General features: G+C 33.6%; 1 protein-coding gene across 3 annotated transcripts; it reads left to right on the top strand.

Annotated features, from left to right (window-relative positions):
• Window positions 1-14,419: 14,419 nt before the first annotated feature.
• Window positions 14,420-23,891, top strand: LOC122294574 (probable RNA 3'-terminal phosphate cyclase-like protein). 3 transcript variants are annotated; one of them, XM_043103444.1, is made up of 7 exons: window positions 14,420-14,663; window positions 15,666-15,883; window positions 15,982-16,131; window positions 16,338-16,516; window positions 16,583-16,758; window positions 16,887-17,100; window positions 23,457-23,891. In XM_043103444.1, exons 2-7 carry the CDS (start codon window positions 15,679-15,681, stop codon window positions 23,664-23,666), a joined length of 1,134 nt encoding a protein of 377 aa, XP_042959378.1. In that variant the 5' UTR covers window positions 14,420-14,663; window positions 15,666-15,678; the 3' UTR covers window positions 23,667-23,891. The 3 variants fall into 3 exon arrangements, with proteins under 3 accessions (XP_042959378.1, XP_042959377.1, XP_042959376.1); XM_043103443.1 differs by having other exon boundaries at window positions 15,658-15,883; XM_043103442.1 differs by having other exon boundaries at window positions 15,655-15,883.
• The last annotated feature ends 320 nt before the right edge of the window (window positions 23,892-24,211 follow it).

Below are 24,211 nucleotides of genomic sequence, written 5' to 3'. Positions count from 1 at the left end.
GAGAACCTCAAAACAGAGTAGAATATTGTGCTCTCGCTCGTTGCACAACTGTACGCCGTCGCCTACACCGCTGCACCTCCACATCGCCTCAGAAGATGCCGCCGAGTACTTGACCAATGAGCTCTGTTTTTAGGAAAGAAAAACAGGGCTGCCAACCGGAGCCTCGCTTACGCCGCTGCACCTCCACATCGCCTCAGAAGATGCCGCCGAGTACTGCACTTCAACCGCACTAACGGCCGCGTCTCACAATGAGGTTCTTCCCCTCAACGCCGTGCGATCTGTTTCCCAAATTCATCTCCGTTCTCTCTCTGATGATCACTCTATCTCTCTCTCAGTCACGGGGCCATGCAAATCGACGGCGTTTTCTTCTGGCGTAGCTAACCTCCGTCGCGCCACTTGTGGGCCGCCCAGCTTCGTCGCCACTTGTGGACCGCCCAGCTCCGTCGCTTGCCTCTGTCTCTGTTTTTGTTTTCATTTTCGTTTCTATTTTCGCATGCCTCCGTCGAGCCTGAGCATAAACCGGTGTTTTGTGTTGTATAGCCAAATTATTATTTAAATATATAAATATTATATTATTATTTTTACTTCAAAATAACTAGTTCAATGTGATAGACTTAGCTAAAAGTTTTGGTTATAGCTAAAATTTGCAATTCTAGCCAAAATTTGGACTTGGCAATGGCTAGGCCATTACTCTACTAATCTATTTTGTAACCGTTTAAAGAGAAATATCAATGATACGTGCGGGTGTTTAAACAAAATACGGATGCCCGATTAACCCGGTATCTTGTACCCGATCACCTGTATTACAACGATACCGTTTCGATTTAATAAACAACACTGTTGTCTAAACTGTCTGTAAGAACCCTATACTTTATGCCTATGGCCAAGCCACCAACTATGTCGTGCCCACCAACAAGCTAACGCATGGCACCATGTCATGCTTATCAGCAGGCCATGCACGACACCATGCTAAGCCCACTAGCAGTCATGAGCCATACCAACTCCGTCATGGGCCATAATTCACAGTAGGCTATCTATAAGCCATTGTATGTCACAAGTCATCATCATCCATGTAAGTCTATTTTATTACTTTTATTTATTTTTAATTAATTATTTTCTAAGGAATCTTTGGAGGGTTTTCACTTTGTAATCTCTATATATAGAACCCTTCGTCATTTCATTTCCATCTTTTGGCATTTCTTCCTTTGTGAAACAATTTTGATTTGTTCTTATGAACACTTTGGTGTTTGTGCACTTGGACTCTTTTGAATGCAATTCATGAATTCCAATGAGAGGATTAACACCTTACAATTCGTGAATAGGTGTTGTCCATTTATCTATTTTTGTTTCATCACCTTATAATTCTTGAAGAGGTGTTGATTCATTTTATAAATTTCTTGTTTATTTTTCATTCAATCTTCTTATCATCCATTTTACTAATCTTTTGTATGTTTTCAATTCTCTATTCAAAAAATATAAAAATACTTTTATGTTCTTATATTTTCTAGTTTATTCATATATTTTCTTGCATATCAAACATATCCTAAACCTCCATCTTTCCAAGGACATATTTCCATAATTTCCACTTTCCAAAATAAGTTTTCATCCATTCCCACCAACTCTAGTCGAAACCACTTAGACTCCCACAAGGTAATTCCTACATTTTAGGAATCATCTCCTCATCTTCTAAATCCAATCCCTAAAATCACTCCATCTCTCAAATCGCTCAATCCCTAAAATCATTCAATTATTAGAATTACTCAAGTCAACCAAGACCTTCTCCACTTGCCAAAACCAAAACCCTATCTTTACTTGATAGATTCTTACAACTTAGGAATTTTTTCTCAATCATATCCATCTTTCCAAATCCTACCAAAGATCCTCATCTACTTGTCATATTCAAATCATATTTTCCATCTCCAAATTCCTACACTCTAGGAATAACACTAGATTCATTCAAACACTATCCAACTTCATCCTCTTACTATATCCAAATCCTACATTCCTCATCTTACCTTAACAAATTCCAAAAGTCAATGAGCAACCCTAGACTCTTTCAACTACTATCCAAACCCTAGCAACCCATCCTACACTCCAACCCTAATCCATCACTTCCCAAATTCGTAATCCTCCTTAGCCACCACCCAAAACCCTGGCTACACATCACCATATCAACCCTAAGCATCATCCAAGTGGTGCCAACATTAAGGGCAACCATCAAGCAGTTCCACATTGCATCAAACACACCAAATCACCACTTCGATTACCCTACTACATCATCATTATCAGCACTTCCATAACTCAAACACTAAACCTTCATCAACCTAAGGATCCTCCATTGCCACTCAAGTCTAAGGCCAAGCAAGTTGGATAGGTACAATCGGTCATCATCACAACAAGGCGAGCTTTGAGAGTACATATGATTGCCCCATCGCCGACACTCGCCACTTACCCTACTAATCTATTTTGTAACTGTTTGAAGAGAAATGTCAATGACATGTGCAGACGATTTAAACAAAATGCAGATGCCCGGATTAACTCGGTATCTTGTACCCTATTACCTATATTGCAACGACATCGTTTCAATTTAATAAACAACGATGTTGACTAAACTATCAGAACCCTATACTTTGTGGCCCACAACCAAGCTACCAACCATTTCGTACCCACCAACAGGCCAACGCATAGCATCATGCCATGCCTATTAGCAGGCTATGCACAGCACCATGCTGAACCCGCTAGCAACCATGAGCCAAACCAGCCCAGCCGTGGGTCATGATTCACACTAGGTCATCCATAGGCCATTGCATGTTAGGGCTACCATGGCCCATGCAAGTCTATTTTATTGCTTTTATTTATTTAATTTAATTATTTTTCAAGGGACCTTTTGAGGGTTTCCACTCTGTAATCTTTATAAATAGAACCTTTAGTCATTTCATTTCCATATTTTGGCATTTCTTCTGTTGTGGAAGGATTTTGGTTTGTTCTTGTGAATACTTTCAGTGCTTATTCACTTAGGCTCTTTTGGATACAATTCGTGAATCTTAAGGAGGTGATTAATACCTTGCAATTCATGAATAGGTGTTGTCCATTTAGCTATCTTTGTTTCATCACCTTGCAATTCATGAATAAGTGTTGATTTATTTTATCAATTTCTTGTTTATTTTCCATTCAATCTTCTTATCATCCATTTTACCAATCTTTTGCATGTTTTCCATTCTCTATTCAAAAAATTCAAAAATACTTTTATGTTCTTATATTTTCTAGTTTATTCATATATTTTCTTGCATATCAAACATATTCTAAGCCTCCATCTTTCCAAGGCCATATTTCCATAATTTCCACTTTCCAAAATAAGCATTCATCCATTCCTACCAATCCTAGCCGAAACCACCTAAACTCCCACAAGGTAGTTCCTACATTTTAGGAATTCTCATCTAATCTTCTAAATCCAATTCCTAAAATCACTCCATCTCTCAAATCACTCAATCCCTAAAATCACTCAATTCCTAGAATTACATAAGTCAACCAAGACCTTCTCCACTTACCAAAACCGTAACCCTATCTTTACTTAATAGATTCCTACAACTTAGGAATTTTTCCTCAATCATATCCATCTTTCCAAATGCTACCAAAGATCCCCATCCTCTTGTTATATTCAAATTCTATCTTCTATCTCCAAATCCCTACACTCTAGAAACAACACTAGACTTATTCAAACACCATCCAACTTCATCCTCTTACCATATTCAAATCCTACATTCCTCATCTTACTTTAGCCAATCCCAAAAGTCAATGAGCAACCCTAAACTCTTTCAAATACCATCCAAACCCTAGCAACCCTCCTACACTTCAACCCTAATCCATCACTTCCCAAATTCGTAATCCTCCTTAGCCACTACCCAAAACCCTGGCTATACATCACCATACCAACCTTAAGCATCATCCAAGTGGTGCCAACATCAAGGGCAACTATCAAGCCATTCCACATTGCATCAAACACACCAAATCATCACTTAGATTTCCCTACTACATCATCATTATCATCACTCTCATCACTTAAACACTAAACCTTCATCAACCTAGGGACCCTCCATTGCCACGCAAGCTCAAAGCCAAGCAAATTGGATAGACAAAATCGGTCATTATCACAACAAGGCTAGTTCTGAGGGTATGTATGATTGCTAGCCCCATTGGCCCATTCCAGTTTGATCGTCATACGTCCCACTCTAGACTCCTCTCGCCGTTCTTTTATCGAAACTCAGCGTAGTGTTTTTCACCCATTGACTTCGCCAGGTTCTCCAACAAGTAGCATATCCAAGTTAAGAAAGATATATTTTTGCTCAAAAGTCACAGTTTCATCTTCTTTGCTTGTATGGTTTCTTTGGAATAGTCTATAGAATTCTAGCAAATGGTTACTAGCCTATGTCTTGAGAGATGGAATGTCATCTTTAGATTTTTCAAGCATGAAAAAGGCAGGGTAAGTTTATCCTTATTGAAATGTGAACAGGGTCTGTCTTTGTGTCTATTTTAAAGTGGCTAGCTCCTAGTAGGTTCTGATTCACTAGGGTTATGGGTATAGTTTTTCATTTCAATGGCTTTTATATTCAAAATTTTGGTGGTTTCTTTTTTCATTGTTTTCCTTTCTCTTCTTGGCTATTTCCTATCTTGTAAATCTAGAGCTTCTTATCTGCAGAATAACTTTGCTATTGTATTTGTAAGAGAGCTAAAATCAAGGTGGGAAAATATTACAATATAGTTGGAATTTATGAATTTTTCTTGTTTTCATTTTAGACTTCCAATTTTCGTTATTACTGCTGCTGCTATTATGATTTTAGGACCCAAAATTAAAAGACTTATAGTATGTTTCTTTAGGTTATTGTCATTTTAGCTTTGTTTGAAATGGTTGGCAATGTTGTGGACTATGCCATAAAAAGGAAAATAATGTCCATTAGTTTGCATAATCTCTTTTTGTTTTCCTTTTATATGCATACATGAAACACCATTTGCTAGAACTGTACAAAAGTTGCGAATTCTTTCATATGCCACCTATTGTCAGAAGCCTTCATAACTATTAATCCCAATTGATGGCTTTCTAAATCTGTCTTCCAAGTGCAGAAACTATCAAAGTAATACATGGATGAGTTCCAATGTCATTTCCACAAGGATAACAATGTTCATGAAAATCAAGCATAAAATGAGTTGTGTTTATGTGAGGAGCGTGTTTGTGAAAGAGGCTACTTACACAACTAAGAAAGGAGCAAGAAAAGGAAATTTATGTATTGATGTGGAGTATATTAATGAAGAATGCTTTTGATCTTTTCTCCATTTTTTTAATAGAATAATTTTATGAATACTTGTAAAATTAAAAAAAGTGAGTAAAGAAATAAATGCTAGGGAAATGAGTGCAAGAAAAATAAAGATTGCAGGAAAATAAACACCTAAGAAACAATATGTCAAACACCTGGGCTACAAGCATATTTCCTCCTTTTCCACACTCTAATTAGATTGTCTATCTTTATCACTCGATTGTTAATCTAGTCTAAGTTTTAACAATCAGAAAATGAGAATAAAAAGTCCAGATTTTCATCTTAAGTACTCATAAATTGCAAATCAATCCAACACACATACCTACCATGAGAAACCTTGAAGAAATTACCAAGTTTCTACTGTGCCTAACGTCAACAGTAGAACAAGAACAAGAGTTTTTGGTTTGACTTCTCTCAACAAAAATCAACTTGTAAAATTATGAAATGGAATTTATCATAACTAAAATTAATCTAATCAGAAGTATAAAGCAAAAGGAACTACAGCTTGTAGCGCTATGAAACTCAGCCTCCCATACCCTTCAAAATCTCAAAAAAAAAAAAAAAATAACACTACTACTACCGAAAGGAAAAGTAAAGTAAAAAACCTTGGAGTCTTAACATAAAAGCCCCTAAAACATGAATGAAAACACCCATATCTGCCCAAAGGGCTGAAAGCTTAAAACTAAAAAAATGAAGAAAAAACTAATTTACGAAAAATCTGGAAAAAAATGAAAAAATAAAATCGAGAGAGTGAGAGAGTCGTCTAAACCCAGTGAAGTAAGAAAAAAAGTGAATCCCCGTGAAAATTCAAATTTTCCCCTACTCTCCTTGCCTAATCTCCTTTGCGTTTGGGGTCCCGCGTGATCGTGCTCCTACCTTCCCTTTCTGTGTGTGATTTGCTCTGCGTTACTCCTGCATCTTCCGTGAATCTACACCAGCATGAGGCCACGATGTCTAGGGATCCTGCGCATGCTTGAGGCCATGGTTTCGAGAGAGTAGTGCCTCCTAAGCCATGAGGCCACAATGTGAACGTGGATCTGTCTGTTTGTGCCATAGTGTCCCCTTGCAGGTTTGGTTCATGTCTTTTGCATTCACACACACTGCAGCGCAAATTAAGGGACTACCAATTCCTTTCCAAAAATGCCCTGTACCCTATAAGTAAAATATATGTGTTAGCGTCAGGAAAGGTAAAATTGAGATATTAAATCTGATGTGGCTTATCAGCTACAGTGTAAATCTTTTTAAATGCATAAACATCAGAATTTTATCAATGAGTCAAGTACCAAAAACCATTGCATAATTAAGTGCTTAATTCATTTTTAGTTAAACAATTTATTTAATTTAGCAACCTAATCATGTAGTTTTTGACACTTTATCACACTCCCCAACTAGTTTATTGCTAGTTTCTAATATATGATGTGATAACAAATAAAGGATCCAAGAGTGAGCAACTGAACTAAAAAATCTCTACAAAAGATCAAATCATATTAACGTCTTGGGCATTAGAATGTAGTTAGGTCAGGTTATAGTTTAACACAAAGGCTTATAAAATTCTCAAGAACTCAAACAAGGGAAATGCATCTAAGTTGCAGATCTTTGAGTGCATCAAGTGTGTGAACAGATTGCTATTTGTTGGTTCCAAGATTTCTCACAATAGTTTCAGCCTAGCAACTTTTTCAAGAAAAACCAAAAGGTTTTTACTCCAATTCAAAATCATTACATTGACGGTTTTCACGTTATCACACTTTGAAAGATCCATTTTTTTCTTTCTCTTTAAACAAATATCGGTGACAGGCAATCTTTTCCAATGTACTTGCACCATTTTTTTTTTATCTCTGGCCTGTCCATTTTCTCGTGTATTTTTACCTCCATTTTTGTTTTGCTTTTTTTTTTTTTTTTTTTTTGGAGTTTCTTAGTCACTTTTCCCAGGCCATTAAATATGGTTCATTGTAGTTCTTGCTAGTTGTTTAGATAAAAACCATTGATTGACATCAATCAAACAACAAAAATATCTATCTTATGTCTATTGGGGTCATCAATCAATAGTTTTGAAATACATTGCCTAAGTTTGACTTACTAAGACTTATCATAAGGTTATGTGTTGAACTTAAACCTAAACCAGTAGAAATTAGTGTAACCCGAGACTGCAACTATCTGATCTTAAGTAGAGAAGTGTGAAATCAGTAACTTGTCAGCAAAAAAAATTCAGACCCCACAATTATAGATCCTGAGAGACTAAGTGGTAGAATACTCTCCTTACCCCCAACTAAAAATGAGCAGTGTCCTCACTACAAATCATGAATAAACAATGCATGAAAGAGAATAGGGCCAAAAGAAATACCTGAGATGGCTGAGTGCATCATGAAAGTAAAAATGAAACAAAAAAAAATGAACTAAACAGTGTTGAACCTGAAGAGATAGAATGAAAAAAAAGAAAGAAATGAAGAGAAAGAAAACAAAGGAAAGAACAAAACATAGAAGTGAAATAAACAAGAACAGAAAAAAAAAATTAAAGCAAAACAGAAATGAACTAAGGATCATGAGAGTAAGTAGGATCTTCCAAAGGAATGAAAGCATCCTCAGGTGAAAGTTTTGCAAAAAAATATTTAAATCGTTGGCCATTTATTTTGAAAGTGTTTCTATTTTAAAAATTAGTAATCTCAACAGTTTCATATGAAAACACAGCCTTAACTAAATAAGAATTACTCCACCTCGATCTTAATTTGCCTGAAAATAGATGGAGGCGAGAATTGTAAAGTAAAATTTGTTCATTGGGCTCAAAATTCTTTCTCTGGATGTGGTTGTCATGTAACATCTTCATGAGCTCATTTGACAATTTGGAATTTTCATATGCATCTTGTCTAAGTTCATTTAACTCTGAAATCTAAAACTTTCTCACAGAACCAGCACGGTCAATAGAAAATTGAATTGTTTAACAGCCCAATATACCTTATGTTCAAGCTCAACGAGAAGATGACATGCTTTTCCATATACCAAGCAATAAGGGGACATGCTAAGAGAGGTTTTAAAAGTTGTCCTATAAGCCCAAAGTACATCAGTCAACCTTAAAGACTAATGTTTTCTGTTGAGGTTGACTGTCTTTTCAAGATGTGCTTAAGTGCCCTATTAGCTAATTAAGCTTACCCATTTGTTTGAGGGTGATAAGGAGTGGAAATCTTATGGTGTATACTATATTTTTTCATGAGGGCAACAAAGAGTCTGTTATGAAAATGGGTTTCATTATCACCAATGATTAGGGGTGAAAACAGTCCAGTCCGATTGGGTTCGGTCCGATCCGATTCGGTCCATCATTTTTTTGGTCTATCATTTTTCCCTGATCTGACCAGACCAAACATCTAGTCGGTCCGTTCGGTCCGGTCTCATTCGGTCGGTCCATTCGGTCGGTCCATTCGGTCCGATCCAATTATTCTTTTTTATTCTTTTTTTTCTAAATAAATCAATTAAACATTTTATTTAAATTACTAAATTAAAATTAAGTAAATTATTAATGTAGATTATGTAACTAACTCATTAAAAAGAAATTTTATATGGTCAATGATACATATTATAAATTATATATACATACATAATACATATTCTAAATTATAAATTATAATATATATATATACTATATACATATATACATAACGGGAAATTGGTATTAAGTTAGTTAATTTATAATTTACCAATTGTTTTATATTTACTTACAATTTAAGTATTTTACAAAACATTTATCTAATAACTTTAATTAGATATAGATGTAGATGTTAGTAATTAGTTAATGGTGAATTGGTTATAATTAATTGATAATATACACTACTTAATTAATAGAATATTATTTTGTAATTACATATTTAAAATTTTATATTATAAATGGGCATAGGTTAGATGAAAATTATATAATTAATTATATAAAAAATATATATATAAAATAAAAATATATATTTTTAATTCGGTCGGTCCGATCCACTTCAGTTCGTGGAATTATGGACCGTGGACCGGACCGAACCCTAACCCTATATTTTTCAATCCGGTCCGGACCGAACCAAATCGATCGGTCCAGTCGATTTTTTCGGTCCGAACCGACTGTTTTACAGCCCTACCAATGATAGTTCTAGGCATGTCAAATCTAGCCAAAATGTTTTCTTTTAAGAACTTAAGCACGAACTTATGGTCATTTTACAAGGAATGACTTCAACCCACTTAGAAACATAATCAACCGCCACTAGTATATACAAATAACGAAAATAAGATGGAAATGACCTCATAAAATTAATCCCCCAACAATCAAAAATCTCAATGACCAAAATGGGTTGTAGAGACATCGTGTTCCTCTTAGTGACTGTGCCTAATTTTTGACACGGCTTACAAGTTTTGCAAAAACTGCATGCATCTTTAAACATACGAGGCTAATAAAATCTACTTTGTAAAATTTTTGCAACATTTTTATGTGTAGAAAACTATCCCCCACATGCCTCAGTATGACAAAAGGAGAGAACAACTTGTATTTCATGATCAGGCACTGACTCACTCAAAAATGAGTAGCACAAAGGCTATCCCAAGTGCAGGAGAATGTCGTGTAATAATTAGGAATAAATTCCTAAATCGTCTCCTCAGGAAAAGTTACTTAAAATCAAACTTGTTTAAAATGGTGAAAATATTCATAAAGAGAAAACTAAAAATGATGGTATGTGCAATGGATGAAAGAGTGCAACAAGAATGATAAAGGGTACTAGTCATGGACTAGATTCATATTTTTAGATTTTTGAGTGTCGAAATGAAATAAAAAGACTAACAAATTGAAATTAACAATCAAAGAATCAACTAAACTGAACAATCTTAATTAATCTGAAAATTAAACAATAAAATTGAAATTATTTAAGTCCTAATTAAATTTTAATCAATCTAATATGTAATGGAACTAAGAGATTAATAAAACTAAGCTAAGCATTAAACTAGATTAGAAAGTAATTTACGAAATACGAACTGAAAATTGAAAAGCCCCAAAACCAAGATTCTAGAGTTCATCCTTGTATTCAAATCACAAATTCTTAAAATTAATCCATAGCAATTGTAATCACTATTAAATAGGGGTGTAAAAAAAACCCGAAAAACCGGACCGGACCGGTTGTGCCGGTTTTGGACCGGTCCGGTCCGGAACCGGTTTTTATAACTAGGAAACCGGCCGATTCCGGTCCGGTTTCGGTTCCGCTTAATAGTGGGCCGGACCGGACCGGACCGGCCCGGTACTGTTTATATATATATATTAATATTATATATAATATGTTTTATATTATATAGACTTTTTATATAAAATAATATAAATTATAATTATATATAAGATAATAGACTTATAATTTATAAAATAAATGTTTAATCTTGAACATAAAAATTTAATTCATCATATGCTTTTAATATATAATATTATAAATATATATTATTAATAACATTTTATTATAAGAAGTAAGAACTAAGAAAAAAAAAATTACTTAAATAGTCAAATATTATTACTAAATTTTGAAATAATCACTAATACTAAATAGTCAAATATTATGACTTAATACTAAATACTAATAGTCTAATATTATATTACTAATTTACTATTAATATTATACTTTCAGTCTATGTATAAACTATAATAAACTAATACTAAAGTTTAAACTACTATACTAATTTTAGTAACTAAATCACTACACTAAATAATCACATATAAAATAATCACTATAGTCTATTAATAATATAGTTATAATAATCACTAATATTTATAATCATACTAATAGTCTAATATAGACTTATAGACTTATAGTATTAATACTATATTGCATTGTTATATTCTTTAATTTATTATGTATAACCATGTAGTCTATTATATATATATATAGTCTATTATATTAATACAATTTAAATTGTATGACCTAATACTAAATACTAATAATCTAAAACTATATTACTATTAGTATTATACTTTAAGTCTATGTATAATTTTATAATCATATATAAAATAATGATATAATAACACTAATACTAAATTAATATACTAATACTATCAATATAGTCTATCAGTAATATAGTTATAATAAAACAAACTCACTATAACAATTAACAAATATTAATATCATTATATGGTAGTTATAATCACTATAATAAATACTAATATTTATAATGATACTAATAGTCTAATATAGACTAAGTTATATTCATACTGATATAATTATACTAAATCACCAATTCACCATAAGGTCCATAACTAATACTAATATATAGCTATACTAATAGTTTACCATTAATACTATTATATTGTCTAATATATTATATAACTATAACTAATACTAATATAGTAATATATATACTAATACTAATAGTCTAATATAGACTTATAGTATTAAATATTAATACTAATAGTTTATTATACATATATATATACTAATACTAATAGTCATTAATAATTATATTCTTTAATGTATAACTATATAGTCTATATATATACTTATATGTAGTAGTAACACTAATACTATAATAGTATAGAGCAAAAGGAACTATAGCTTGTAGCATAGGCTGTGAAAGTTAGCCTTTCATAATCCCTTCAAAATCCCAAACGAAAAATATTGCTACTACTATTGAAAGAAAAAATCTGGGAAAAAATGAAAAAATAAAATCAAGAGAATGAGAGAGCTGTCTAAACTCAGTAAAGTAAGAAAAAAAATGAATCCCCGTGGAAATTTGAATTTGCCCCTGCTCTCCGTGCATGATCTCCTCTGCGTTTGGGGTCTTGCGTGATTGTACTCCTGCTTTCCCTTTCTGTGCGTGATTTGCTCTGCATTGTTCCTGCATCTTCCATGAATCTGCGCCAGCTTGAGGCCACGATGTCCAGGGGTCTTGCGCATGCTTGAGGCCACGGTTTCCAGAAAGTAATGCCTCCTGCGCTATGAGGCCACGATATGAACGTGGTTCTGTCCGTTCGTGCCATAGTGTCCCCCTGCAGGTTTGGTTCATGTCTTTTGCACACACACATTGTAGCGCAAATTATGGGACCACCAATTCCTTTCCAAAAATGTCCCGTAACTTATAAGTAAAATATATGTGTTAGCGTCAGGAATGGTAAAATTGAGATATTAAATCTGATGTGGCTTATCAGCTACAGTGTAAATCTCTTTAAGTGCATAAACATTAGAATTTTATCATTGAGTCAAGTACTAAAAACCGCTGCATAATTAAGTGCTTAATTCATTTTTTGTTAAACAATTTATTTAATTTAGCAGCCTAATCATGCAGTTTTTGACACTTTATCACCTATCCAAATAGAATTTTCTCTTGGATGCAATACTTTGATTTTGGAATTTTTAAGAACAGTTTTAGATTTAGGTCAAAGTTGATGGTTTACCAAGTTAACTCTTTGTAATGTCTTTCTTTTTCCCCTTATTGGTCCTGTTCATACATGCTATTGACAAAACATTGGCATTTGAATATTTAAAAAGATTGATATTTTTAGCATTTAACTCTTCAGTAATTTTTTAATATTTAATTAAATTGTGTAAAATTAAATGTTGTCTATGCCATATAATTACGAGAATCATTGTTATGTTGTTCTATAGTCCTTGACTCCTTGGGCCATTTTATTCTTCTCCAACTAGCATGCTTTTGGGTTTTGGCTATCTAAAATCATACAAGTTTGGTATTTAGCTTTTGGTCAACTGTTTGACAAATAAACATTTGAAATGTGTTACTCTTTTCTAATATTATTACAAGTCATTGATAATTATTGTTTGCCTTTCACCTTAGTTATTTTACTGCATACTTGGCAAACACTATGAATGTTTTGTGTATAGTTATTGGCTTCTTCTATTTATTTTTTTTAAGGCCTCGTTTGCTTTCTGGACTGATAACCAAAATTTTGAAAACTTTTTAAAGTTTTCGTACAATCAGAGGTTTTACAAAAATAAATATACATTTTGATTTACCAATTTTCATCTCAAAAAATCTCTAGTTTCTTCTCAAGTTTTCATCTTTCCAAATCTCACTTTATTTCAATATTGTTCCCTCTAATAATATTTTTTAAATAAACAGTATATTGACATGAATACACACTGCAAAAAAAGTAAAGTTGTGTCAAACGTACAGCAAAATATTTGATTAAAAGAAAAAATATTTACACATAAGGTAAATAAATAAAGGAAGCAGCAAAAAAAAAAAAACATTGCACCATTGGTAAATAAATAAACAAAGAAAGTAGCAAAAAAAAAAAAAAATGACCAAATGGTTTAAAATAAAAAAGAAAATGGAGCAGCAAAAAAAAAAAAAAAGTTGCACCACTGGTATATAAATAAACAAAGGAGGTAGAAAAAAAATGACCAAATAGTTAAAAAAATAAATTTGCATCATTGGTAAATAAATAAACAAAGGAATAAGCCAAAAAAAAGAAAAATGATCAAATGGTTTTTAAAAAAAAAGGAAGCTGCAAAAAAAAAAAAAAATGCACCATTGGTAAATAAATAAACAAAAGAAGAAACAAAAAAATTTTTTTTGACCAAATGGTTAAAAAAAAGAAAAGAAAAGGAAGCAGCAAAAAGAAAAAAATTGCATCTTTGGTAAATAAATAAATAAATAAAATACTATAAAATTACTACAAGTACTTGTAGATCCCATCATATTATTAACTATAACAAAGTTAAATTAATCTCATCTCATCTCTAAAAACAAACACATATTTTATATAATCTCATCTTATCTCAATGTACTACCAGTATATACCGTCCAATATGCTTTATGTGTAGTTTTAGTTTTTTTTTTTTTGTTTTTTTTAACTGGCTTCTCCTCTATTTCTATTTCTGTTTTTATTATTATTATTTTTAAATAGATGGAAGATAGCTTTTAATATAATTGTTATAGTGTTTTTAATTGTCTTGTATTTATTTTATTGTACCATTTTTATTTTATTAGACCTTCTATTTTTTTACTGGGCTTATTTTGGCTATTTAAGTGTGTTTTTTCTCTGTTTTGGGCTTAGCCCATTCACTGCCACTACAGCCCAGCCCGAGAACTCCACTTAATTATACGGTGCGTTTTGTGAAAATTAGGTTTACAGAACATTTTTTTTTTTCTTCTCTCCTCATTCAGTCCCGTGCCTCTCCCTTCCCTCATACCTTCTGCCCTGCGCCGACTCCCAATCTCCTCTCTCTAGTCTCTTCTTCTTCTTCTTCCATTCTTCTTCTTGAATCTTCACTCTTCAGACTTCGGTTTCTTCCTCACAGTCACTGTCGTGCCTCACTGCCCTGGTGCATCTCGGTGGGTCTTCCACGCACAGCCCTCGTCGACGCCGTGAACCTCCCCTCACGCAGCCCCTCTCACGGACCCATGGTAATTTTTAGGATGTTTCTCTTTCATTTCACTTATCTAAGTTATTTAAAATTATTTTGAAACAATGAGACTTGCTAGTACTATGAATCTGAAATTTAGGATTTTTGTGTTATTAGGGTTGTTGTCTGTTGAATCCGAAATTTAGGATTTGTGTTATTAGGATTGTTGAATCCAAAATTTAGGAATTTTTTCATTGTGTTTGTATAAAATGGTTCACATCTAGACGCAAAGATAACAGTTGACGTATAGACGTATAGACGCAAAGAATGCCCATGTGAGGTTTTTGCTCCAAACACATTCAGCATGGTTATGATGTAATAATGCGCGAAACAATATTAAATGAAACTGGAATGTTGTGATGGATCTGCAAAGTACTTGGTCTATTATTTTATAAAGTGTGCATATTACTTGTAATTTATTGGACTTGTAATTTATTGGACTTTTGGACTTGTAATTTTGGACTTATTTTATTTCATAGCAGAATTTTTTTTTTTTATTGTAGATTTTATTTTCTTGTAGCAGTTTTATTTAAAGGCTTATAAGCTTAGAACATATTTTTTTTACACTAGATTTCATATTTCAGTTTTTGTGTTGTAACAGTTTTTTATATAGTAGAATTTTGTTTAGATAGCATATTAACAATTTATAAGGCAGATTTTTCGTAACAGATTTTTTTTACATAACAGATTTTTTTATAAAGCAGATTTTTTATAGCAGATTTTTAAAACAGAATTTTTAAATCAGTTTTTTTTTTTAAAAAACAGAATTTTTTAATGACAAATTTATATTTTATTAAAACCGGAAAACCGGAAAACCGGACCGACAACCGGTAAAACCGGAATACCGGTTTATAAGAAAAATAGGTGCGTAATCGGTTTTGAAAAATACAAAACCGGTACCTACCTGTTCGGTCCTAGATTTTGTCCAAAACCGGACCAAACCGGACCCGTTACACCCCTAATTTCTACCATTCCATCTCCTTTATTAACAGCAGTGTTACAGAGAAGAGAGGAGAATGGGGAAGACGACATACAAGAGGCTTAAGGGGAGCCAGAACATTAGGCAGAGGCTTTTGCTGGCCACGCTCTCATCCAGTCCCGTTTTGATTGAGGATATCCGTGCCAACGATACACTGCCTGGCCTCCGTCAACATGAGGTCTCCCTCCTTCGGTTGTTTGAGAAGGTCTCTGATGATTGCATCGTTGAAATTAACGAAACCGGTAATTTTTTTGCAAAGTGATTCAATATTTATCGAGACTGGTATAATAAATAATGAAACCAGTAATTTGTGTTGATATTGATTTGATATATGTGGCAGGGACTAAATTGAAGTACAAGCCTGGCATTGTGATGGGTGGGAGACATCTTGTCCATGACTGTGGTGTCAGTCGGTCCATTGGCTATTTCTTGGAGCCACTGATTTTGCTTGGTTTGTTTGCAAAGAAACCCCTCACTATAAGGCTAAAAGGTACCCATGTTTGTTTTTTTAATAAAATCTTCAATTACTTGTTAAAAAAGGTTCTTTTTGCTGAGTTTTTTGTGAATTATTATGTGTTGTAACCTTGAAGCCTTGAGCATTTTAAAGATGTCTCTTGGTCATAAACTGAGTAATTAATAAATTGACATTTATTTAAAAATAATAGTAATAATATGATATATGCTGGTTCTTCTCAGGTATTACAAATGATTCTAAGGATCCATCTGTGGATACTTTCCGGTCTACTACCTTGCCCTTGTTAAAGCGTTTCGGAGTTCCTTCAGAAGGATTAGATCTAAAAATAGAGAGTCGTGGATCTCCTCCTCATGGAGGTGGAGAAGTTGTTTTGACAATTCCAGTTGTTCAAAATCTGAACGTGAGGATTCGTGTATCTGTGTGTAGTTATCTATTTTGCAGCTGTCTTATATGATTTTCCTTGCAGGCTGTCACCTGGACCGATGTTGGAATGGTCAAAAGGATCAGAGGAGTTACTTTCTCAACCAGGGTGTCTTCCCAGTTTGAAAATACGATGATACATGCTGCTCGTGGAATTTTTAATAACTTTATTCCCGATGTTCACATCTTTACTGATCATAAGGCAGGCACACAAGCTGGAAAGTATGTCTTCTTTTCAAGTAGATGGCATTAGTTGTTCTTTGACAATATATTTTAATGCCATTGTGGTATTTTTCGTGTTAATTAAGCAAGTAGTTTGGCTCATCTAGATAACAATGATTTGATTGCAGCTCACCTGGTTATGGAATTTCGCTTGTTGCGGAAACTAATGCGGGTTGCTTCATCTCAGCTGATACTGCTATTGCTTATGCACGGGAAGAAGAAACAGGTGACATTGAAGATGAGAAGAAAGAGTTAATGCCTCCTGAAGATGTTGGTGAGCAAATTGCTTCTATTCTACTTGGGGAAATCGAGCAAGGTGGTGTGGTAGATTCAACACATCAGGTTTGCATACCATCACAGTTGCTGTTTCTCATCTTCTTAACCCCCCCCCCCCCCCCCCCCCCTCCCCCCCCCTTTTTCTCTCTTCCCTCTCTATCTGCTCTATCTGTATGTTTTCTAGTTCATTGGACTAAATTTATCTTCATGTTTTACTACAGGGCTAACAGTCTTAATTTTTTTACAAAGTAAATGTTTGGTTAAGATATGTCTTTTTGGATACATTTGGCACTAGACTGGCCATTCATTTGTTTTGGATGCTGGATTTTTTACATAAAAAGAACTTTATTAAGACAAATGAAATAAGCGAAGCCAATGTACACGGAGTATACAAAAGAAATGCCTAAATGCATTCTAGGAACCTGAAAAGAACATCAGAAAATCGTGAACACTAGTTCCATTTGCTTTGAGTAGATAAATTTGATGTTAAAATGGTGACTACGTGCCAGCATTCATTGAATAGATCAGTTTTGTTCAAACTTCACTTGGAATGACTAGCTGAGACATCATGTTATGGTGTAATTTAATGGACCTGTAGGAACAAATTACAGTCATGGGAGTTTTGGTGTTTACTTTGAGATGCAAATTGATTTTTTGTTTTGCTTGGATGTTCCATTATTGGCACTATTTTCTTGTATCGTCTGCATGTCTTGAAATACAGGAAAGGAATTGATTATTTTACAAAAACAAGGACGTAGGTTTGAAGCACCCAAAGTACACGTGGTGTCAATGCATCGATAGGGAATAGGTTGAGTGGGTGAAGTCATAAAGATTTGGGGTCTAGTAAGTTATTAGTGCCCGGCATGTAGTAGTTGGGGGCTTAATTTGGAGGTGGCTTGAAAGAAACGTGCACTGGTTAGACAACAATTATTTTAGATGAAAAGTGCTACAGATACAAAGAGATTATACAAAAATAAACTTACAAATTGCTTCATTTGATTTTTTAGATTTATTTTAATATAAAAGTAACTTTACAATCCTATGTATTACATCAAACACATTAATTTGTGGGTGTATTTTTGTGTAATTTCTTTATCACTAAAGTATTTTTTATTTTAGATTCATGTAAATGCTTAATTGGTGATCAGAAAATATGAATGAAAGGTGACCCGAAAATAATAGATAGATGCAAAGGAGAGATGTGAAGATTTTTTTTTATGAATTATAGGGCCCACCCCCCTGTGTCCACCGCCTCGGTCCCTCCTAGGCAATGCGAGCAACTCCATCGGCCCCATGTGGGGGTAGCGGTGAGCTGGGCCCCCCACATCCTGGGCTAGGCTTACGCCAAGTCCAAAAATAATATATATATATATATTATTCGTTACCAGCACTTATTAAGAGTACTTTATCTAACCTTCTCACTTATTTCTTGTCCCTATTTCCCCTCCCAGCTAGCATTGCTTTTAAGATTGAGAAGATCCTATGTGACTTTTTGTGGAATGGTCTAGGCAACAAGTTTAAATTTCATCTAGTAGGGTGGGATAACGTGTGTACCCCTTTGAGAGAGGGTGGTTTGGGGATTCGCAACGTCAATGCATTTAATAAGGCCTTACTAGGTAAATGGTTGTGGCATTATAATTATGAGAATGAAGTTTTATGGAAAGGGCTGATTGATGTGAAGTATGGGAGTGCAACGGGGGGATGGTGTTCTAATGAGGGAAGGGGGCTTATGGTGTGGGGCTTTGGAAGCATATAAGGAAAGGATGGGGAGCTTTCTCTAGCAATATCAGGTTGAGCATGGGGAATGGCCAGAGAATCAGTTTTTGGCAGGATGCGTGGGTGGGGGATATGGCTCTTAAGGCTATGTTCCCCACTATTTTCAGACTTGCATGGGAGAAAGAAGCAACGGTGGCTGATATGCAGGTCCCTATAAATGATTCTCAAGAGTGGAACATTAACCTCACTAGGGAAGCACATGATTGGGAAGTGAGTATGCTGGTGGAATTTTTAACTTGCTCTATAATTATACTACTGCTGCTACAGATGAAGACAAGATGACATGGAGACCCTCTAAGAAAGGGAAATTCTCGGTAGGCTCCTTTTATGACACACTTACAGCTAAGGACTCTCTTATTTTTCCGTGGAAGAGCATGTGGAGGAGTAAAGCACCTCCCAAGGCTGCCTTTTTTGTTTGGACAGCAGCTCTTGGGAAGATCCTAACCATTGATAACCTAAGAAGGCGTGACCTGATAATTATGGATTGGTGGTGCATGTGTAAAAACAGCGGGGAAATGGTGGACCACTTACTCTTACACTGTGATTTTGCTCGGGAAACATGGAATTATTTTTTAGCAGGTTGGGTTTAATATGGGTAATGCCGGGAAGGGTTGTAGAATTATTAGCAAGCTGGGGAAGGATTTCAGGGACCCCACAGTTTGAAATAAGATAAAAGGAGTTCGAAAAATCTGATTAAGCGTGTAGCACTAAAAAACCTTGATATTATAGATTTTAGAGCCATATGTGCTACATTTTAGTGGTGCGTGAGGCACACACGTCTATTAAAGATACATATACTTTCTCTAGATTTGTATATTAGCTGTCTACAAATCTAATGGTGCAGGGCTTGTTGTTGGGAGGAGGCCAGAAGACGATAGATCAACCATTTTCAATGAAAAAAAAAAAATGAACTTCAACAAAAATGACTTTTGTATCTTAAAAATAGGAGTAGGTGGGAGGAGTTGGAGCTCCTCTACCACTAAAATTGACACAAAACATGGGAAGTAGGTTGTTATGTTTAGAGAGATGTTACCATTCATACGCAATTATTATTTTTTACTGTAATTCAATCACATCATCTTACAACCAACAGTTTCAAAGAACTAAGAAATAATTTTTTTAATTATAATTATGTTAAAGTTGTCTTAAAATTGTAAGTCTATCACTTTTCAAATATGATATCCTGAATTAAGCATAATAACATTAACGTAGGCAGTCATGTAAGTATGCAAGTCTTTATATTCGATAGGTAGAATTGATTTTGGGTTCACTTTAACACAGTTGTGTATCAAACATTTGAAAAAAGTGTTGAAAAGATTTAACGTATTATATCTAGTCACATCAATTTTGTAAAGTTAAGTTAGAATATCTCTTTGTGAACATAGCCATCCTCTTCTTAAAATGTTCGAGATAGAGAAGTATACAAGAAATATCTATTTAATATGATAAATTATAGTTGTAGTCGTGAGTGTGTAAGCTCCGTGCAATCATTTTAAAAGAATTAAATACATACAGGATCCAAATGAAAAAAATTAATTTTTTAATAATAGATTTCATTCTTTTTCAAAGTGACTGTATGTAGTATTACTTATTTAAAATAGTACAGACTAATAATATGTGTTAGGTTGTATAGGTACCAAGCTAGGACCATCATTCACGCATTTATTGCAATATTGACATGACCAGATTCCAGCACATGCACTTAATAAGAGATGCTTGCAGGCATAGAGCACACAAAATGTCATTATCAAGGCTCAAATCCAATGAAACATAGAAGTGAGAAATAAAGAATGAGGTTTGGGAATTGATGGCTTGATTCTTAACTTCACATGGTCCTTGCAAAGAACAAAATATACAAGAATGCAATGGATTTTGTTTCGTGCTATTGTCTTCCTAAAGATCATCATGTACCTTGTCGTTTAGAAATTTCTATATTAATACAACTTGCTTGATGATTTTTCTCCACTAATTCAAAAGTGAAATTGCTAGATTCTTCTTCTTTTCTTTTTTCTTTTAAACGTTAAAAGGATGCTTGAATTTGGGTTATCAACTATTATGTGTGTATATATATCTTGTGGAAAGATTAATTTAGAATATCAGTTGTTTATTTTCTTCCTATGTTCAATGGATACATGTTATTAAAATTCTTCATTTTAAATTTTTTCAACTCTAGGCACACCGGCCAATTGACATATCATGTTTTAAAAACCATATTATTTATTTAATTTATATACAATAATTATTCATAAAACAATAAGTTTGTTAATTAAAAGGTAAATTATAAGTATTGCAAGGTGTGTTAGAGCATTCCCATCTGATTTTCTATACTTCTCAAATCTCTAAATTTTTGAAAATCAACTTAACTTTTTGACAAAATAAACATTCCATCCGGTTCCCTATTTTAAGGTATAGGTTTAGGACGTGAACAGTAACTCCCTGTATTTTTAGAGTCACTATTCATCTCCTAAATCAATTTTTATATAGATTTTATAGGGAATAGTTAAATATGCAGAAAAAAAGTAGTAGAAATAATAATAAAGAAAGAATGGAAAAAGATTATTTTAATAGAATAGAGAAAGGATAGGGAATGAGATGTAAGAGGCTTTTTAAATATCAGTAAAATTTAGGAGAAAATAATAGGAAGTGTGACTTCTAACTAAAATTTAGAAAAAGTTATAGGAAATTAACCGGATGTGAATGCTCTTATATGACTAAGCACAAACATGACTAGTATGGTACCCTTTTCTCAAATTCTTGTATGAGAAAAATAGATCCATAATATTTATTACACATTTGCGGGGAAACTATTTTTGCAATGAATGACTTGCTTTTCTTTTCTAACAAAAATGCAATCAATGCACAACTTAATTAACAAAAATATTGCATGTGAGATGCATACCGCACATAATGTTTTGGCTTTTCTTTCCTAACAAAAATGCAATCAATGCACGACTTAATTACAACAAAAATATTGCATGTGAGATGCATACCACACATAATGTTTTGGTGATAAAGCTTAATTTTCACATTTTTACGGTTAAAAATAATCAAACATGAGCATTTGTGACCATTCTTCATTAATCTCAACTAAACTTTTTCGGACATGAATAAGGCTCTGTTTGTTTTGCTATAAATTAATAATTTTCATAAATAGGCTTTCTGTGTTTGAGTAGTGGACTATCCAAATTTTAAGTTTTTTGCTAGTGAACCATAGTAAGTGATGTGCAAGGGTAAGTGTAAGTGACCTTCTTTTCATAGACATGGATTTTATGGGTTCATAGTCACATTTTGAAGTTTATTGTAGAGATATTTTAGAGATTTCCTTACAACAAAAACAAAGAAACTGTATTTTTTATTCAACTTTTTCTTTTTCATTTTTTAAAACCCAATAAAACATTCCCGTCTCACAAACTATCTTACTACTATTCACAAAATTCTCATCTCATCTCATCTCATCTCACTCTCCAAACATCTCCTAAAAGCACCAAGTTGTCAGTTCTCTCTCATCAAGGCCATGAGTACTATGGCCCCTAAATTCAGATAGAAGTTGCTTCATATACCAACTTCAGTCCATGGATCCATTAGAAAATGTCTTGATATTAATGTTCATAATTTTTTTTAATCAATAAATGCCATTCTTTTTATTCTTTGGGTAACGAATTTGAGGAGATGGTTGGAGTTATATCCAACAGAAAAGGCTATCCATAAATGTGCACAGATGAGATTCTGGTCGAGAAAGTAACTCCGATCCTTTTGACGGTACCATTCCACACTAGACTGGCCATTCATTTGTTTTGGATGCTGGATTTTTTTTTTATATAGGTGAAAAAGAACTTCGTTAAAACAAATGAAATAGGCGAAGCCAATGTAGCAGTATACAAAAGAAACACCTAAATACATCCTAGGAACCTGGAAAGAAAAGCAGACAACCATGAACACTAGTTCCATTTGCTTTGGATGCTGGAAATTCATATAATGCCATTGATGCTTGTAAGACATATGGTAGTTGTTTGCATTGGTTACACTACTGAAGCTTCTTGCATCCTTATATAACATAACATAGGCAAAGCCTCAAAGGTAGATGAAAATATATACCTTTTTCCTGTGGTGAAAAGTTTTAACATGCATGTAATTTCATAATATATATTTTTTTATATTACCTATCAAAACAATCTCATAATAATTTTGGCCATGGATTCTTCTAATTCAACTGAATGTTTAAAAATAATTTTTTTTTTCATTTGTACTTGTATTAGTCTTTTGACCTTGTAATTAATAAGGTGTTCGCCAATTTGCCATGTCCTATTCAAATTGCGATGGTGAAAAGTTGAATTTATTAAATAGATGCATTAACTTTAATGCGATATATTTTGAAAGTTACCCTTTCTAGTTCTAACCTACGGGATTTTCTTGCCCTTTTCCTTTTGATAATTAGGTGGATTTAAGGTATATGCCATTGCACAATAGGATCTGGATTTCAGTATGAATTTTAATGCTGATAAGTATTAAAAAGAAGAATAAAGAACTCAAATGCGCGTTAATAATGATCGATTCTATTGTTTTTTGTTACTTTTTCTTTTTTTTTTTTTAAATTTTTTCTTTCCATTTATCCCCTCTAATTATCTGTCTTTACAACTGCTTTGTAGGGATTGTTATTTCTTCTCTGTGCATTATGTCCGCAAGATGTTTCAAAGGTTCGCTCCGCAAAGCTTTCACCATATGGAATAGAAATGCTCAGAAACATAAGAGATTTCCTTGGTGTTAAGTTTGTTATAAAGCCAGATCCATTCACAGGGACTGTTATACTTAAATGTCTTGGTTGTGGATTGAAGAACCTAAATCGAAAGGTCTCATGATGACAGCTTGTTCAAGTTATCGATTATTATTATAAGTTGATGATTCTCAAGTATATCGATCGAACTGTTGTTAAACAGCATTCATTGAATAGATCAGTTTTGTTCAAACTTCACTAGGAATGACTAGCCGAGACATGTTCTGGTGTAATTTAATGGAAGCTATGGGAACAATCATGGCAGTTTTGGTGTTTACTTTGAGATGCAAGTTGATTTTTTGTTTTGCCAGTGCTTGGATGTTCCATTAATACTGGCACTATGTTCTTGTATCGTCTGCATGTCTTGAAACGCAAGAAAGGAATGGATTATTTTACAAAAACAACCAGGACGTAGGTTTGAAGCACCCAAAGAACACATGTTGTCAATGCGTCGATAGGGAGGGAATAGTTTGAGTGGGTGAAGTCATAAACCTTTGGGGTCTAGTATGTTATTAGTGCCCGGCAAGTACTAGTTGGTGGCTTAATTTGGAGGTGGCTTGATAGCGCGTGCACTGTTTAGACAACAATAATTTTAAATAAAAAGTGTTACAAATACAAAGAGATTAGATA

Source organism: Carya illinoinensis, chromosome 14 (genome assembly GCF_018687715.1).
Source record: "Carya illinoinensis cultivar Pawnee chromosome 14, C.illinoinensisPawnee_v1, whole genome shotgun sequence".
Lineage (NCBI taxonomy): Eukaryota > Viridiplantae > Streptophyta > Magnoliopsida > Fagales > Juglandaceae > Carya > Carya illinoinensis.
Note: the sequence above shows the minus strand (reverse complement) of the source record. Positions and strands in the feature narration are given on the sequence as shown.